The 18,270-nt window shown below is 38.7% G+C and overlaps 1 protein-coding gene across 4 annotated transcripts in view; it reads right to left on the bottom strand.

Annotated features, from left to right (window-relative positions):
* Positions 1-18,270, bottom strand: part of LOC134630947 (ankyrin-1-like) — an 81,582-nt gene that overhangs the window by 37,423 nt on the left and 25,889 nt on the right. For all 4 annotated transcript variants that reach the window (XM_063478770.1, XM_063478771.1, XM_063478773.1 and 1 more), the window contains exons 2-13: positions 11,192-11,293; positions 5,494-5,592; positions 4,924-5,022; positions 4,128-4,226; positions 3,309-3,494; positions 2,961-3,059; positions 2,720-2,818; positions 2,506-2,604; positions 1,518-1,715; positions 1,022-1,120; positions 675-773; positions 186-284 (exon numbers count right to left, since the gene is read on the bottom strand). In XM_063478770.1, coding sequence (XP_063334840.1) covers positions 186-284; positions 675-773; positions 1,022-1,120; positions 1,518-1,715; positions 2,506-2,604; positions 2,720-2,818; positions 2,961-3,059; positions 3,309-3,494; positions 4,128-4,226; positions 4,924-5,022; positions 5,494-5,592; positions 11,192-11,293 — 1,377 coding nt within the window. The remainder of the gene's footprint in view (positions 1-185; positions 285-674; positions 774-1,021; positions 1,121-1,517; positions 1,716-2,505; positions 2,605-2,719; positions 2,819-2,960; positions 3,060-3,308; positions 3,495-4,127; positions 4,227-4,923; positions 5,023-5,493; positions 5,593-11,191; positions 11,294-18,270) is intronic.

The raw sequence follows: 18,270 nt of genomic DNA, 5'->3' as shown, positions 1-18,270 counted from the left end.
ATTCTGGCTATGTTCCTCAAATGATAAAAGGCAGTCTTTGCACCCAGAGGAGCTTGTAGAAATATTTGTTTTGTGTTTTGTTGTTTTGTTTTGTTTTTTGTTTTTTAGTGGCATGGACAGGCTGACCCTCCGTGTTCTGCTTGGAAGCATTGGTAGTACTACTAGTGCTACTACTCAGCTCATACCTTAGCCTTGGCATCCACTTGTGCTGAGTTCTGGAGCAGGAACTGAGCAACTTCACAGTGTCCTGCTCTGGAGGCCATATGAAGAGGAGTCTCCACTTTCTGATGTAGATAAATACAGGCAGTTACTTAAATGACAAAATAGCACCCCAAATGTGTATATAATGGTCCATATGTATACTGACATTTTCAGTTCATCCATCTGCAACAACTGAACAATGAAAGGTTTCTATATTTATTTGTTTTGAGTTTTAAAACTTTCTGATAAAGTTCAAACACACATATTTTTTAAAATTTAGAGTAAATCTTGTTTTAATCCTCTATCGTAGTATTAAAGGCCATGGTTCAGATTGGCCTTTTAATTTCAGTAATCCAGTAGTTAATTATTATTTAATATGCATTCCACAAAACAGTTCTCCAAAGGAGTGACTTTATTCCCCTTTCAGTCAGATTCAATTTGTTCTGTTCTGGGATGAGAAAAGCAGTGCTCACCACATTGGAAGCATTGGGTGAAGCCCCTCTTTGGAGCAGGTTTTTCACTATGTTCAGATGCCCCATGAAAGCTGCTACATGAAGAGGAGTGAGACCAGACTGTGAACAAAAAACAGACAAGAAAAGCACATCAAAACTCATGCATTATAAATAGGCTAAATTACATTTAACCTCATTAGCCACCTCTGTCTGGCCTATGTGGATTACTATCAATGATGGTGGCAGCGATTTAGAGAGCTGTGATTAGCTCTGTCAAGTACCATACAACTGTCAGGGTGAGGGCTTGCACATCGGGATAAGTATTTGTTAATTTTTAGACCCTCTCCCTCGTGGTCACACCATCCTACCTCTGTGACAGCCTCTAAGGAAGCAGAGTGCTTAAGCAGCAGGTCCATAGACCGCATGTGGTTCTTCTTGCAAGCAATATGCAAAGGTGTGAAGCCATTCTGCAAACATAAAAAAATAGTAAAAAACAGCTCAGAAATAAATCATAGTGCTGGAGATTTTTGATATTTCAGTTTAAAAATGGGTTGTACATTTTCAACTCAAAATTACAGAAAAAGTTATTTTTAAAGGACTTAATATAAAGATTTTCTTTTTTTACTAATTTAGAAGTTCGCTGAACTGACAACAACTACAACTCATTTAAGGGCAGAAGACAAAGCAATGTGAGCTGAGTTTATGCCAACTTTGAGAAACGGAGAATATCAAATTACTGCTACAGTTAGGTCCTCATTAACATAAGATCCTAGAATGTATGAATGCCATAGAGATCACATTCATTGCCTAAAACTTTCCACAGTAACTTAATAGAAATTATCTCAAAAGAAAACGGTTACTCACCAGAGCCCGTGCATTGGCTTTGGCCCCCTTGTCCAGGAGAACTTTGGCCATGCGATGGTGACCGCAGTGGGCTGCTACATGAAGAGGAGTTAAATGGTCTAGTGTGATATCATCAATCTCAGCATTGTACTGGAGTAGCTGCCTGACACAGTCCATGTGATCCCCCTGAGCTGCCATGTGGATGGGGGACAGACCGTTCTGTAGGAGAGAACAATACGATAGGGACTCCAGTGATCAACTGTAGGCCATATGGAGGCAGAGCAGGTTGGAGAGTTGACACTGACTGAGTCATCATGGGATTTTCTCAGTAGCTAAATGTGGAAAAGACCCCACATTAATGAAACATGCAGCCATAGTGATTGCTTCTCCTTCTGTCAGGAATCTCACCCTATTTGTAGTATGCTCATCTGTCACACAAACTTCTCCTTCACTTCATCCATGAACTTCCTCTGGAGTGTTCCTCTTGTCATCCTGTCTGGCAGCTCTATATTTAACCAATGTCCAACTTTGTCCAATATATCCACTATACCTCCTCTTCACATGCCCAAATCACCTCAGCCTTGCCTCTCTAACTGTGTCTCCAAACTGCTGAACCTGAGCTGTCACTCTAATAGACAAACTTTTGTTATGGACAATGAAAATCTAAGCATCTTCAACTCTGCCGCTTCCGTATCTGCCTCCTGTCTTTTTGTCACTTACCATTTTCTCCAAACAAACATCATGGCTGGTCTCACAACTTTAAACCTTCCCTTTCACTCTTGCTGCTATTCTTCTGTCCACCCTGTTTGCACTCTGTTCTTCACCTCTCTTGTTCACTGTCTGTTACTTTGGATGGTTGACTCCAGGTTATTAGAACTCATCTAACTTCACCACCTCTGGTTCTTGCAGCTTGTAGTTTGTCTTGCTTCTAACGACTATCAGTCCTCTTTTCCACAGAGCATACCTCCATAGATCAGCCATAGTGCAATATTTCACAAAATCCACCTACCTTGGTTTTAGCCTGGATGGGAGCACCGTGTTCTAGCAGGATCTCAATAATGCGAACATGACCATTCCTAGCTGCACAGTGGAGAGGAGTCAGCTCATCCTACAAAGAGAGAAGTGAAGCAAATTAGACAAGAAATAAACACCATGAAGTGCAGACTAAGAAACTCCAAAATCAGGCTGGGAAATGTAGAAGATGTTAAATTGCAGCTTAGTACCTTAGTTTTGGCATCAATCTGTGCTCCTCTGTCCAGCAATAGTCTGACCATCATTACGTTGCCCCTCCTAGAGGCTATATGAAGGGGTGTGATGCCATTCTAAACAATCAAAGTCAATAAATCAAGTCAGTTTTATGCTTATAGTATAATTTATATCCCAGCTATATTTATATTAAAAGCTTCTGCATGTAGATATATATATAGAAAAGCAAATCGTTCTGTTTTATAATATTAAACTGACCTTGGGGGTAAAGTTTACATTCGCTCCTCTGTTCAGCAGCAGCTGGGCTACACTCATATTTTCATAGTGAGCTGCAATATGCAGAGGTGTGAAACCAGTCTAAAGAGAAAGAGAGAGACAGACACACAATGGGCATTAGCAAGCAACGGTTTAAAAATATTTACTAAATAAGGACAATGTGAAAGGTTTACAGATAAAAGAAGGAAGGAGTTTACAGAATTTTCCTTAAATGTGTATAATTAATTGAAAGAACTTCCTTATCAGCTGCATTTTTATGCTCATGCAACATCTTTTCTTTTTGACTGACTTATTGACAGTTTAGTTTACCCATACTCAGTGAATGCATACCTTGCTAAGAACATCGGGGTTGGGGTCGTTCTGCAGGAGAACTGCAGCAGTGCGCGTGTCATCGTTTCTTGCAGCAATGTGCAGGGCAGGGAGGCGGACCTTGCCCTTGGTGCCATAGTTGATGAGCAGTGCCACTACGTTTTCGTGGCCCTGCTGTAGGGCCACTGCAAGGGGAGTGAAGCCATCCTGAGGGAGGGGACAATGAGCAGAAGAGAAACAGAGAGGAGAGAAGACGAAGAGGAGGTTAATTAAAGGACGAACCACTTTTTTGTCACTAAAAATAGACTGCAACTATTTTTTTTGTAGGACTCTTACAATGAAAACTGTGCAACACACCGATTCAAGTATGTACATTGATAGGTGACAGAAAAGGTAGGCCAAAACAAAATGGAATGAGAGCAGGCATAATAAAGGGAGAAGGTATGTTAGAGACAATGTGATTTCACATTGTTTGAGTAGTTCCAGAATTAGATGTTATATCCTCTTGCCCGACAATTTCTGTTTGTTCTATCAATTAAAAACACTAAATATGTTCCTATTTATTTTCTATTGTTAATTGTAATTACATGATCCCGCAATGTTTGTTGACAATTATAGTTTTGTTGTTGTTAATTAAGGAAATAAAGATTCAGAGACTCAGGTATAGATAAAAATACTTCGAAAAAATCCTCTGATGTGTTTCCATTTGGTAAACCCTCTCGCATTGGCACAATTGTTGACTACTTTACACATCCTACAGTTTCTTATAGTAAAGACCCATCATCAGTGTGGTTTGTCAGGAAACACCCAACAATAAACAGGCTGTTGAAAGACACATACCTCAGTTGGGAGACTTTGATTGGCACCATTTTCAAGCAGAAATTTGACCACTTCTAAATGGTTCTCCTGTGCTGCCATGTAGAGAGGACTGAACCCTTTCTGTTGGGACATAAATACATTTTGTAGAAAAAACACACAAGACATGGGCATCCACCTATACTGCAAGTGGTGATGTTAGAAAACAAACACACATATGCATACACATGTATACTACTATGCAAACGTTAGAGCAGTTATGAACAACAATCCAAAGGTAAAGCCTGAGTCATGAATAACTATTTTCAAAGCACCCATATTTTCATAGAGGCCTAATCCAAACATTATGCAGTTAGCCTTAGATTACATGAATGGATAGAGGACACTGATACAGCTAAAGTTTGGTAACTTGTCCAAAATGCCCCAAAAAATCCTGCCTATTAATTATTAACTGCATCCAGCAGAATTGGTTCTGTCTTTAAAGCAAAGAGGTCTCAGAAAATTTTGTACTGCACTTTTTTAAAAGGTTAATGATGAATAAAAACTGCAAAAATAAAAAATTGTATCAGTTTTTAAAAGCATCCTACCTTTACCTTTATGGGTAAAGTACTGGATACAACACAGGTGCTTATCTTTCCGAGGACACAGACGTACACATGTTTATGAGTACAGATACTATATATAAATATGCAGAGAAATGACTTACCAGCTGCTGTGACACATATTCAACAGGAACAAAACATGCACAAATGCACATACACACACACTCGACACACTTGGCTCATACGTTCAACCTTCTACACAGCTTGGGGCGACTCACATGTGACTGGGCATTAACATTGGCACCATAGTTGACGAGCTCAGCCACCACCTTCTCCTGCCCTGCCAGCGCTGCGATATGGAGAGCAGTGTTCCCTTTCTTGAGGTCACATAAAAAACCACAGAGAAGGCGAGAAAAGAAAATTAAAGTGAGTGAGAGGGCAATTATTACAGCCTAATGGCCTAGATCGCTACACTGAGAACTCAACAGTGAAATCTAGTCTGTGTAGTGTGTATAGGATTAAAAAAGCTATACTGACTAAAAGCAGGAAAACTTTGTTTTAGTTTCTTTAGTTGTTCATCAATAAATACCTTTGCTATAAATGAGAAACACTTAAACTGTCTATTTAAACTGTGTTTAAATACAAAAGTATTACATAAAAAAATGTTGTGTATCTGTATTGTAAGTGTAGTTTTCCATTGGTCCCAGTATTTACAACTCAACTCAACTAAACAAACCCTGAGTTAAAATAGTAAAATAAGACAAGTTTTGGGAAAGTGTGGCAGTTACCACGGTTCACTCACTTCAAGTTGCAAACATAGAAACAGAGAGAACAGAAAAAAAATATACCTTTGTAGTTGCTTCCAGCTCAATGCCAGAATGGAGTAATTCCAAGACCATTTTGACATGGCCTTCTTTAGAGGCGAGGTGTAACCCGTTAAGACCATTCTTAAGGAGGAAACGGAGAGATTTAGTTAAACAAACAACTCCCACCAAAGCTATAATAGTAAAGCTTAGACATGAAAGCATTTTATGACCTTTGAGAAAAGGAAACAATATGCTATCCATGCTGTGGTTTGAGTATAATGTGCAGGACTTGCTGCTGAACATAATCAGACTCCAAAGCTTATACAGTACTCCATCGGTTCTAACTCCACTCACTTCATTGACAGGTAATTAGGAAGCCACAAGAGGAGAGGATAGAAATGGTATTCTTCACTCTTATACCCCTGTGAGTGCAGCAACATATGCTCACTTTCTCTAGCTGTGCAGAACATCACTTGTCTAGTTAGAGTTTCTCTAAAAATAACGGATAAACCCACTGTGACAGCACGAGGGCTCAGTTCTGAAAAAATGAACTTTCTGATGAGACAGCTGTTTTATCTCAGCATGGTTTGTCTCTCTTTGTGATTATCTGTCTTTTTTGTGGCAGCTTAGTTGCACAGTAAATTACTGATGTTTGTAGAAGATGCAGTCTGCCTGCAGTAAACAATCTGGCCACCAGGAGTCTCAGTGATCCACAAACTCTCAGACTTCTGATCATACTGCAGTGTCACTCAATTCAAATGGGTAACAGAGCATCTCTGCGAGCATGCGCTCTGATGAGAAACACACTCTGTATCAAAGGCAATTACACACACTGTAACGTGTGAATGTCTGCTGTGTCTAGATGTGATTGAAGCAGCTACAGGGTGAGATTTCTTTTCTTTTTTCATCATAACACACGAATAATGGAACAGCTATGGAAATTAGTTAGGTAGGTACAGGTAAACCAAGAACAGTCTGTATTTCTGTAGCCAGATTATTGCTGCAGAATCACATAAATCATAAATAAATATACCATGTCTGCCCTTGCTTTCATCATGAGCAAAAAGACATCAATGTAACAGTAAACAAATAAACATAAGATAAAAACAATATTTAATAACTTAAAAATGATCAGAATTGTGGGTATTAAATCCAATTTTTTTTAGATTCTATTAATAATAGTAACTACTGAGCAACCAAGGCTTCCAGGTCAAATCCTGCTCTCTGGTGTGGCTGTAGGTCTGCATAGAGATTTCTGCCCATGAAATCACCAAGTGCTCCTCTACCGCACCTGCAAGCTAACCAGCCAATAACGATGAAATGCAAATATTCTAAATACTGAAGACTGACAATTTCACACTGGCCTGAGTATGCATTTTTAATGACATATTTTTTGTTTTCAAAGAATATAAAGGAAAAAAAAGTGACGCCATTGTATATGGCCAATTTTATGACAGAATTCTAGGCAATATGGTACCAGGAAACCATCATAATCAAAGACATCTAACTTTTCTTTTTCTTTTTTTACTTAACTCTTCCAATCCAGACCTGTGAAATAAATCTGAGTTTATTAAATGCCCCACACTACCAAACCAAAGCAAACCAAAGGGCTTTCTGAGCTTCCTGCTTGAAAATGACATGCCCAAAATGAATGGAGTTGTCTCTGCAATTACAAACTCTGTGTAATGTAATGTGTAATATGTACTGATGAAATTCTCATTTTGAAGTGTGACCCACAGTGATTAGTGAAATCCACTGCACATCCACTGTTATTTTATTTGTGTGTTACTCTTCCTTCCCTCACCCCAAATGGTCACGACAGATGGCCACCAGTCCCTAAGGCTGGTTCTGTTTGAGGCATCTTCCTGGTAAAAGTGAGTTTTTCCTTCCCACTGTCGCCAAAGCGCTTGACCATAGGGGGTCTTATAATTGTTGGGTTTTTTCTGTCTCTTTTGTATTATTGTCTTTACCTTATATAAAGCACCTTGAGGCAGCTGTTGTTGTGATTTGGCACTATATAAAATAAAATTGAATTGCATTACTTCCATCAGTAGTGCATCACATACTGAGAGTAAACATTAACTGTCAAAAATGACTTATATTTCAGTAGTGGTGTTTTATCCATGTATAAAAGCAATCGTCATTCACTAAAAATCATCCCATGCCACAGCCAGCCTAAACTAACTTTCATGTAATATGTTTTGTTCCTGGATTTTTGGTTGGTATTCTCTCTCTCTTCAGTAAAACAAAACTACCATAAAATTAGACACTGTTCATTTCTTTGTAATTGATCAAACTTACAAATTTAGCAGGGGTTCAAATAATTATTTCCCCAACTGTAAATTAACCCCACCAACCCCATCTTCCAAGTAGAGTGGTCAAATATCCAGCCAGGCTTATGCCAGAAGCTTGTTGGTGGCTATCAAAAGTGGGAAATGTAACCAAATATTAGTTGGGGTGTATATTTATATATATCTGACTGTGTGTGGATTATAACCACCCGCCCCAAAATTCAACCTTGTGCACCCAATTCGTATTTTCTAGTCATTAAAGATGTGTTATGTAGTCATTCCACCCCGGAAAAAGAACAGTTCAACAAAATCATTAAAAATCCCAAATTATCATGGCATTCATGACCATGATGAGCATATGTAAACTTTTGACCACAACTGTACTTAAATATTAATATACCCTACTTTACAAAATGAAAGAAACCCAGGGGGTCTAGGAGTCATGAATAGTTAATTTTCTTTTTGGTTTATATTTAAATCCTTTGCTGATTTTTCAAAAAGCACTCCACTGATAACACTGAAATAATGGTATGGCATTAAGTATTCCTCTAATGACAAAAATCTATGCAGTTTGTTTAATGGCAAAATAGAATGAAAATAAACTGCAATTATCCATTTAGCTTGTTTTGTAATCGTGATATTCTTAGCAAGGGAAAACCTTTTTTTCCTACAGTTTAGTGCTAAAGAGCTACTATATATGTTGTAGGGAAATTACATCAATCTTTCCATTTTTTATTTATAATTAAATTCTTTAAGCTAGTCATCCTGTATATGAAACATTAATCATCAAGGCAAAGTACTTACAGTACAGATTTGAGTACATATATTCACTGGCTACTTGATTAAGTATGCCTGTTCAACTGCTCGTTAATGTAAATATAAAATCAGCAAATCACAAGGCAGTAGCTCAGTGCATTTAGACATGTGGACATGGTCAATATGACCTGCTGAAGTTCAGAGGCTCAGAATCGGGAAGAAAATTAACTGAAGTGACTTTGAATGTTGCATGGTTGTTGGTGCCAGACTGGCTGATTTAAGTATTACAGAAACTGCTGATTCCCTGCGTTTCAACCCTTCCTGCGTTCCTCAGGTGACCTTAGTAGCTCAAAATGTCTTCCAGAGGTTACAGACCTTGGCCCTTGTGATGCTAATGTTCAATGCCTTTTTTCACAGCTTGCCTCATGTGACGACTTACGAGGTTAATAGTGGGTCAACGACCTTCAACACCATTTTCAAGGGGGGTTGCATACCTCGGACTCTTTATCCGTAGTTTAGAACTGAAGAAACCTCTTGGATGACTCGTGAAAGCACTCAACATTAGCTGGATTACTGAAAAGCTACCAAGACACATGATCTATTGGGACTTTCCCACACAACCAACTTTAGAGTTTGCAGAAAATGATCAGAAAAAGAGAAAATCCAGTTGTTGATGTCAAAAGTAAGGGGAGAATGGACAGTATGCTTTGACTTTATAAGATGGCAACAGTAACTCAAATAGCCCCTCATTACAGCCAGTGTATGCTGAGAACCATGTATGAAGTTACAACACATCAAACTTTGAAGCAGATGGGGTATAGTGGCAAAAGACCACACTCAGTGCCACTCTTGTTAGCTACCGTGCACAGGCACGTGCAAGAATATTGGAAAAACATCGGCTGGTCTGGTGAGTTTCATTTTCTGCTGAGATATTCAGATGGCAGGGTCAGAATTTGGAGTAAACAGCGTAAAAAAAGCGATCTGTCCTGTTTTTCAGTGGTGTGATGGTGTTAAGGATATTTTCTTGTCACGCTTTGGGCTTCATAAGAAATAACTGAGGATTGATTATATACCACAGCCTGCCTGAGTATTATTGCTGATCATGTCTGTCCCTTTATGACCGTCTTGTGATGGCTGCATCCAGCATGATAACTCACAGTCTCAGAAAGCTCAAAACTGTGTGATGCTCATCATGTCAATATGGACTAAAGGCTCTGAGGAATCTTTCCAGCAATGTTTTGAATCTCTAACATGAATATTTAAGGTTCTGCAGGCAAAAGGGAGTCCAACCTACTACCAGCATAGTATACCTGCGACAGTAGTTAGTGAGTATATTTTACTAGTAGGATTTGCCCTGGTGTACAAACGTCACCATTCACTCATGTGTATATATTCTACTTTTATCCATAATCTTGCTGAGAATACTTTAATGATGGTTTAAAGATTTTTTAAATCAGTTATCAGGGTTTTATCATATCAAGGATGGATCTTCCTAATGGTTTGGCTCAATGGTGTAATTACAGGTCCCATTTATCCCAAAAATAGTATAATGGTGTGATATTTTATAAAAGGTATCTTGCAAGAAGTGATTAAAGGAAACAGTACAAGCAGACAAAACTTGTTCCCAACATGCTGCCCTAGAGCAAGTAATAAATGAACAGGAGGGCAAGAGATGTGCAAGGGCACATTAAGTGTCACAAATTTCTTTACTGCACTGGTAGAAATTTCTCCTGAGAAACATTAAGAGACCAAACAATAAAGCTTGGTCTGCTCCTATTATGTGCTCTTGTTCAGTGGTACTCTTTCACTTTTAACAGTGTACTGAAATGTTTATTACTCCAATACTAACTCCATGGTGGATTTGGAAAAAGAAAGGTACGATTATTAGATCAGTCAAAGCTAATTCACTTGTACCGATAATAGATTGGTATAGGTTGTCCATTTTTCCAGAATGCATGTTGACTGATCTACGGAAGATCTCACTGAGAAAAAGGTTTGGCACTGAGACCTTGTTATACACCCTCCTCTTTTATTTGCTTTCTCCTGCCTCCTTTTCTCTTTCCTGCTCCCCTGTCTCCTCTGTTCCTCATTTTCTCCTAGGTACACCATGTGGAGTAACGGATGAGCTAGTAGTCTGTTTTTTGTGGCTTTACTTGTTATTTTAGCCTTCTTACTTCATTAGTTTAGTAAGGAAAGTTCTGGGTCCTACAGCCCATTGCATGACTGGCCCAACACCCTTTCTTGTTTTTGTTTCTTTAGGCCCAGTTTTCAGATGTTTATTTTATTTTGTTTTTCTTCCAATCAAATCACTTGTGTTGCTATATTTATACATTTATATATTTATATACGGTGCGGTCACCAAGATAAGTTGAGCCATTATGTATTTCTGGCTAATTTTTAATTTCTTTACATTTCAAAAAGCAAAACCAAATAGAGTAATGCTGCAATGTAACCATTTTTGTACCACAATTCTTATTTAAATGTTGTAACAGATTTTGATATGAGCCCTGTTTTGCCTTTTTTGTTTATAGAAACCAGTGGCTGCCATTTTTTCTTAAACACACACACACACACACACACACACACACACACACACACACACACACACACACACACACACACACACACACACAGGCACAAACGTAAGCAGATTTTTGATGGCTGTTCCAGTGAATTGACTGAAACTGTCTTACTTGATTAGCTGTGTTGATGTCGATTCCATTCTTGATGTGATCGAGCGCCTTGTCCAGGTTCCCTGAACGAGCTGCACGGAGAAAGCTGGTGGCTGCATCGGCCTGCAGAAGGTGGAGGAGAGGAGGAAGCGAGCACGCAGGTGAATACAAATCACTGTGTTTCTGTGCATTTAAAAACTTTCACATAACAGCGATGACTGATGACAAAATTGCTTATTTGTGAAATTGTAAAAAGAGCAACAATATGCAAAGATCCTTCAATATTAACTGTTCCTCCAACATTATCCTTGCTATCAAGTTGTAGTTACACTAAGAGCCTCAGTCAGGTTACACATCTTAATCCATTATAATAACATAACTACCCTTCAAGGCAAGACACAGGGCAATATGCAGGAATATGATACTACTGCACATTCACTGCTTCTCTGCCCTCTGTAAGAGGCTTAAAATGTCAGACTCCTTCCATTCGCGTTTCGCCCACACTCTGCATTGGGCTGGCATTCATAGCACGCTTCATCACAAGCTCCGCTGTCTGCCTGTCTGATCTCAGGCAGGAAAGCTCCTGTGGTTTGTATCTCATTGTGTGTCAGTGTTTGTACGCCCACCCCGATTTCATTTATCAGCAAATAATGTAATACAACTGACCTGCACAATGAAATGATTCAGCGCTGTGAAGGAGAAATGTTATGCAGTGTACTGCACTCTTGACCCTCTCTCCACCCTTGTCACCACCAGTTTGAGCTGTTATTCCCAAGTACTTTAATTAGGCTGAACTGCTTAAAGATATGCTTGCCCTTTTCAAGTTACTGAGTCATCTTTTCTTCTCTCCTCACAGCTCATGTGAAAAATAACACTTTTGCAGGATTCCATCCAGTCCTGTGAAAAGGTACACCTTGACTGCTTCCATAAGAATTAAGAGGGAATGTGGCAGCCAGGTGCTGCTAATTAAATGCGCTTCATTGACTGATCATCAGCAAATAAGTGGGTAAAAAAGCAGATGTTTTGTCAGTTTGCAGGTCTGGAGCATTCAGGTGCGTTTTAACATAATGCCAAGGAGGAAAGACATCAACTCTTAGAGGAGCTCAATTTGTTCATGTTACTCTAAGTGCCCTTTCCTGAAGTCAGCACAGGCATCTATCTTGGCACCAATCTATTGTTTAACTGGTACGCTGAAAGTGATTTGTGTAAATACATTTGACGATACTATAAATAATATACATGTTACCTGTTACTCTTATCTTCCTGCCTGTGTGTTTGAAGGATAATATTGTATTATCTATTCAGCATCTGGTCTCTTTACTTTGAACATAAGAGCTAGACAGTAGTTGTGCACAGCAGAGCTGAGAGACAGGACTTCAAAGACTCACTATCAGTGACAGGAGCCTTCCTACTTAACAATCCAGTGTGCTGGTACTGTGTACATTGTAGGTGTCTGTCACATTATGGAGAGTCTCTTATGAATATTCTATCTTTAGGAACTGGCAAGTGAGCAGAGAAGATATTTTAAACAGCACATGATAATTACTCTGTCTTTACAGAATGTGGTAAGCTGTTTTTCCAGATGAGTTTTTTTTTTCTAATACAAACAATTACAGTTGTTCTTTTCAACTTCACACTGCAGCTTTTGAAGCTTGTGAGGCATTTTATGCATGCTGAATTTTGGTTCTGTAGCTTTGCTGTTTTTCCTTTACATGTCTTCAGGGAGAAGTTCAGCTTTTCAAGCAGCAGTGTAGGGCCCAGCTATTTAAATCTTGATTATTTTACTGTGCCAGCATAGATAATATCTGATCAATGCAAATATCCTGTGAGAACAGGGGATGCTGGTTAACCTGCATCAAGTTTGAAAAGGCGTGGCTGTTATTAATAATAATAATAATAATGGATTGCATTTATATCGCGCTTTCCTAGGCATCCAAAGCGCTTTACAATTCCACTATTCATTCACTCTCACATTCACACACTGATGCAGGCAAACCACAGTTGTAGCCACAGCTGCCCTGGGACAGACTGACAGAAGCGAGGCTGCCATATCGCGCCATCGGCCCCTCTGGCCAACACCAGTAGGTGGTAGGGTGAAGTGTCTTGCCCAAAGACACAACGACCAGGACAGAGAGAGCTGGGGGATCGAACCGGCAACCTTCTGGTTACAGATGAGCTTTCCAACCACCTGAACCACGGTCGCCAATTATACACCAAAACTGGTGTATAATCCCCCAGTTTTATAACCTCATAGTACCTACTTATCAAGCTTATTAAGGTCGCTCGTCACATTATTTTACACAATTGCTGTCACGATCAAATGGGTTCTAGCAAAGACTCATCACAAAAAAAGTGTGGTCCTGAACCCTGCTGGTGTTTAGCTAAAAGTATTTATCATGCGTATATTACGCTATGATTTATTCTACAACCAAAAGCCATTTCAGATCTCGGTCCTTTGCCTCATTTATCTTGGTGTCATAATATTACTGATCACAGTCTACACCTGCATCCCCTCTCTTCTTTCCAATGGCTCTGCACCATTGTTAAATGAAGCCATTTTCTATGTGCATTTTTCATGTGGCAAATTATTTTGTTAATGAGTGTTGGTCAGGTGAATAGACCCAGCCACAGCATGAGGCATGAACTGACCACATTTAGCTGAAAATGAAAAATCCAGAAACCCATTCTGCATCACTTCGCTTCTGCTTCCTTCCTCACATTCATATTCATGTGTTCCCCATTGTGTTTTATGCTGTTTGTGTTGCTGTTGCTCTGCAACACATTCTTCTTTGTTATTGTTTTGTTAGCTTTTTTAATTTCACACTTTATCCTGCACATCCTTCTAGATAAACAGTAGATGTAGAAGTAGACACTAGGGGTGGGTTTTAATAATCGATTCATCGATTAAAATCGATTCTGGCTTGGATAACGTGAAATCGATTCATTAAAATCCTGAATCGATTTTTTAATATAAATTTATTTTGCCCGAAACACCAGAATCTCAGGTGAAACCTCACAAAATTTCAACAACCACCAAACAGCTAAGACAGTAAATGAGAGCAGGTACACGGATTCTGCACAAGGATGTAAACACAAAGCGCGGACCCGCGGATCAGAATCAGTGAGATGTCGCCTTTCTCACCCGACAGCACGGACACGGTCGGCCGACAGCTCGCTGATTCTGATCTGTCGGCGGGTCCGCGCTTTGTGTTCACGCCCTTTTTGTGCTGATTCTAAAGCTGTTAGTTTTATCTCTCTCCAAACAATATTGACCGAACCAGCAGCAAAAGAAGATCCAAACTACTCTTCACATAAACATTGTCATGAATTCACTCTGACTTTTACTGTTTTGCTTCCACCACGATAAAATCACACTTCATGCACAGCTCTCTCTCTCTCTCTCTCTCTCGCACAAGTCTACTGTTGTTTACAGCGCTATCGGCCGCTGTTTTTTTTTTTCGTTTTACATACTTCCGAAAAGAAAACCTAATTTCTGCCGTTCAATACTGAACAAATTTAAACTTTTTAAAATTATGCAAAATGCAAAACGCTTAGCCGTGTGTCTAATGAAACCGCTGTAACGTCAGAGGTAACGTTCATATGTTGATTAATGGTTTTCTTTCGTTTTTGATGTACTGCAGAATATTTTTATAAAATCCCAGGCCAGGAAAACCACCTTCATGTTTTTCTGTGTTTTATCTTCAGCTACTTTGACACAAAGGCATCTGCTGTGACGCTCACACCTTTGATAAAGTCTTGCATGTGTCAGCTTCCTTTTTATAGATACAAAAATATGTAAATGTACTGATCTGAATTATAATATTTCTGACTGTCAAAATTTCCCAGATTTAAATCGAATTGAATTGAATCGAATCGAATCGAATCGATTCGGGACCTTGTGAATCGGAAACGAATCGATTCTAGAAATCAGTGACGATACCCAGCCCTAGTAGACACAGTAGAAGTGACAGTGAAAAGGTACCGAACTCCATGATGTATTTAAGAAGAGACATAGTGATAGGTGCACTACTGCTTAAAAGTTTGCAGTTACTGACAAATGTCACTGTTTCAGGTTCATTCAATATATTCAAGGTTCAATTCCATATATTCAAGTTTTAATCGAAATGTAGTGATATGTAGTGTGATATGTAGTAAGCTAATTATCACCCAGTAAATGAATATAATTTGATGCTATGCAGGAGATTTCAGACTTATATTTCAGACGTAATTTGTATTGTCAAGGTCAAGAAATATTAACCTCAGAAAACTGTCTCCTACAGTAAGTTTGCTTGTTAACCTCTTAGTTTTCAGCTTTATCAAGCTAAACATCTGAAGGTAAGTTTGTCAGGAGGAAACAATCATTTGTGGGAGGCTTCTTCTTCTTCAATTTTTGGAGGTCATAAAATACAAAAATTGTTACTAATTTATATATAAAAACAAATAGTTATGCGACTAATTATTTTCTAAAATATACATTTTCATTGTTTTTAAAGCTCGCAGTTTAAAGTAAGAATGTAGCCACTGTGACATCACCAAGTGATATTATGAAGCCTCAAGGTCCACCACTCGAAAAGGAGGATTGCAAATGCTTTATTTACTTTTATACTTATAAATGCTGCTGCCTGCAAGCTGCAAAAATCAATAAAACATTGAGTATTTTTTTTATCTGCCATTAGAAATATAATAATCACAAATATTCTAGAAAAATGATAAAATAGGAGCCTGTATCTCCCACTCCGCTGTCTATGCATGTCGCAAGTCTACGACAAGTATGTGCAGGCATTTGACGGCAGTTTTAAATTCATTACAAAAAGGCACAATAACACACAGTCATTGTACAATATACTGCAAAACAATAAATCCAATTAGTTACTTTGTCTTAAAATCTGAATTTTGAATGAACTTAAATACTACAATATTCCTCGGGCACTGATATGTTGGCATATATGTAAAATTTCAATATCTTCACCTGAAATACTAACTGGTGACTTAGGGGAGGCAGAAAGATGATCTTTGCAAAACCTCAGGGAATCCCACTATAACTGATGGACAAACACATACAAAGTATGAAAGAAACAAGTGTACATACTTTGAATACAACTTTCTTATTTACTCCCCAGGGTTTGGCTAACCTCTCAGAAGCCAAAACAGGACCTGATACAGAGGTCAATGCTGAGCAAAGTTCTTGGTAGGATGCAATGTGTGAAAAGCTCTTCTGTCAGGGTTCTTAAACACACAAAATCTTGGCATCACATCAAATCTACTTTCATCAACCTACGCTGGCTCCCAAAAAAGTACTGTAGCCAAATTTTGCATGACAAAAGCTATGAAAGCAAAGACTTCAGAAAGAAAATACAGAGGCAGAGAAAACTGAAGCAAAAGTCCCATGACTTCACACACATGGAAATTAAAGCAAAAAGGCACCCATGCAAGATAAATATATGCATACACACAAATGCAAATATGCAGGAATAGCCTATTAGAAGGGACAGGAACTGCATGAGTAACACCTCATTTCCTACAAGATGAGAAATGTTAAGACACGTATGGCAATGAGTCATGGAGCATGGGGAGGGAAAAATATAATCTGCTAAATAAGCTGTTGCTGGTCTTAATTTTACATCTATGTGACTAATTTAATGTTCTGAGACAGCGGTGTAAATGCCAAATAGAATTTTGCAGTATCAAGTGCACAATTCTAGCATTTAGCTTTTCCCCAGGTGATTTTGAGAGGGAAGATATAGATCATGAAACTCTAAATATCACAAAGTCTGTACTGGAAGCGTTTTGTTGACTTTCTGTGCTGTGGGTATTTGACATTAGTCACTGGCAGAACACTGGATGTCTGTACTTATCGTAGTGACAGCGCCTGTCACATCTAATTTTGAAATGAGTTCTTGTGTCACTTAAAGTTGAGACTTCTTCCAACAGTTAAACATGCATCTCGTCTCCTCCACACTGGAACTTTTGGATGTGCATGGATGCAGTTAGATACATATTTTTTTGGAAAATTAAGCATTTGGGACTGAAGTGCAGACTTTCAGCAGTAATTTGACCGTAATTTGACAAAATTACTGCATTAAGTCCTTAGGAATTACAGCTATTTTTAGAGGTGCAAAATTAATTGGACAAACTAGCATTTTTTTAAATAATTTTTTTTTGTATTTGTATGAAAATCCTTTGCAGTCAGTGCCTGCCTGAAGTCTAGAACTCCAAATGACATTCAAATGCTGTTTTTCCAAACCTTGAGATGCCCTGCTAAGCCTTGGCTACAATCATCTTCAGTTGCTGCTTGTTTGTGGATCTTTCTGGTTTCGGTTTTGCCTGCAGAAACTGAAGGACATGTTCTGTTGGGTTGAGATGAAATCACTGACTTTGTTATTGAAAAATATGTTTTCTTTGCCTTGAAAACCTCTTGGGTTGCATTTATGCTTTGTATTACTATTTATTTGCACTTTGAAGCTCTTTGTGATCCATTTTGCAGCATTCATCTCGGAGTATAGGCCCATACACTTCAGAATTCATCCTGTTACCTTTCAGGATTCACATCACTAATAAACACTAGCAACCCGGTTCACCGGGCTGCCTTACATGCTCATGCCATAGCATTGCCTTCATCCTGTTAGTCAGATAATGTGATCTGCTTTGGATCATGAGGCATCCCTTTCCTAGTTCATACCCTTCTCTTCCCATCATTCTAGTAAAGCTAATTTGGCTTTCATCTATCCAAAGACATTTTTCTAGGACTGGGCAGGCTCTTTCAGATGTTTTCTTATAAAGTCTAATCTGGTCTTCTTATTCTTGAGCATAACAAATGGTTTGTACTTTGTGGTATTTCAATTTTTGATGGTATTTCTTAAATGTAGATCTTGATAATGAAGCATCTACCTCCTTGAAAGTGTTCTTGACTTGGTTAGATGTTGTGAAGTTAGTGGTTCGATAGCGGTTCGATATTAAGATACTAACCCCAAACTGCTCTCCGATGCGTCCATTGGAGTATGAATGTGTATGAATGGTAGTTAGGAAGCACTAAGAAACTTAGAAGACAGTGCTTGTGTGAATGGGTGATATTGGGTGAATGTGGCATGTTGTATAGAGCG

The sequence above is a fragment of the Pelmatolapia mariae genome, linkage group LG7 (genome assembly GCF_036321145.2).
Source record: "Pelmatolapia mariae isolate MD_Pm_ZW linkage group LG7, Pm_UMD_F_2, whole genome shotgun sequence".
NCBI classification, from domain to species: domain Eukaryota; kingdom Metazoa; phylum Chordata; class Actinopteri; order Cichliformes; family Cichlidae; genus Pelmatolapia; species Pelmatolapia mariae.
The sequence above is the reverse complement of the archived record's forward strand: the minus strand, read 5'-3'. Positions and strand labels throughout refer to the sequence as shown.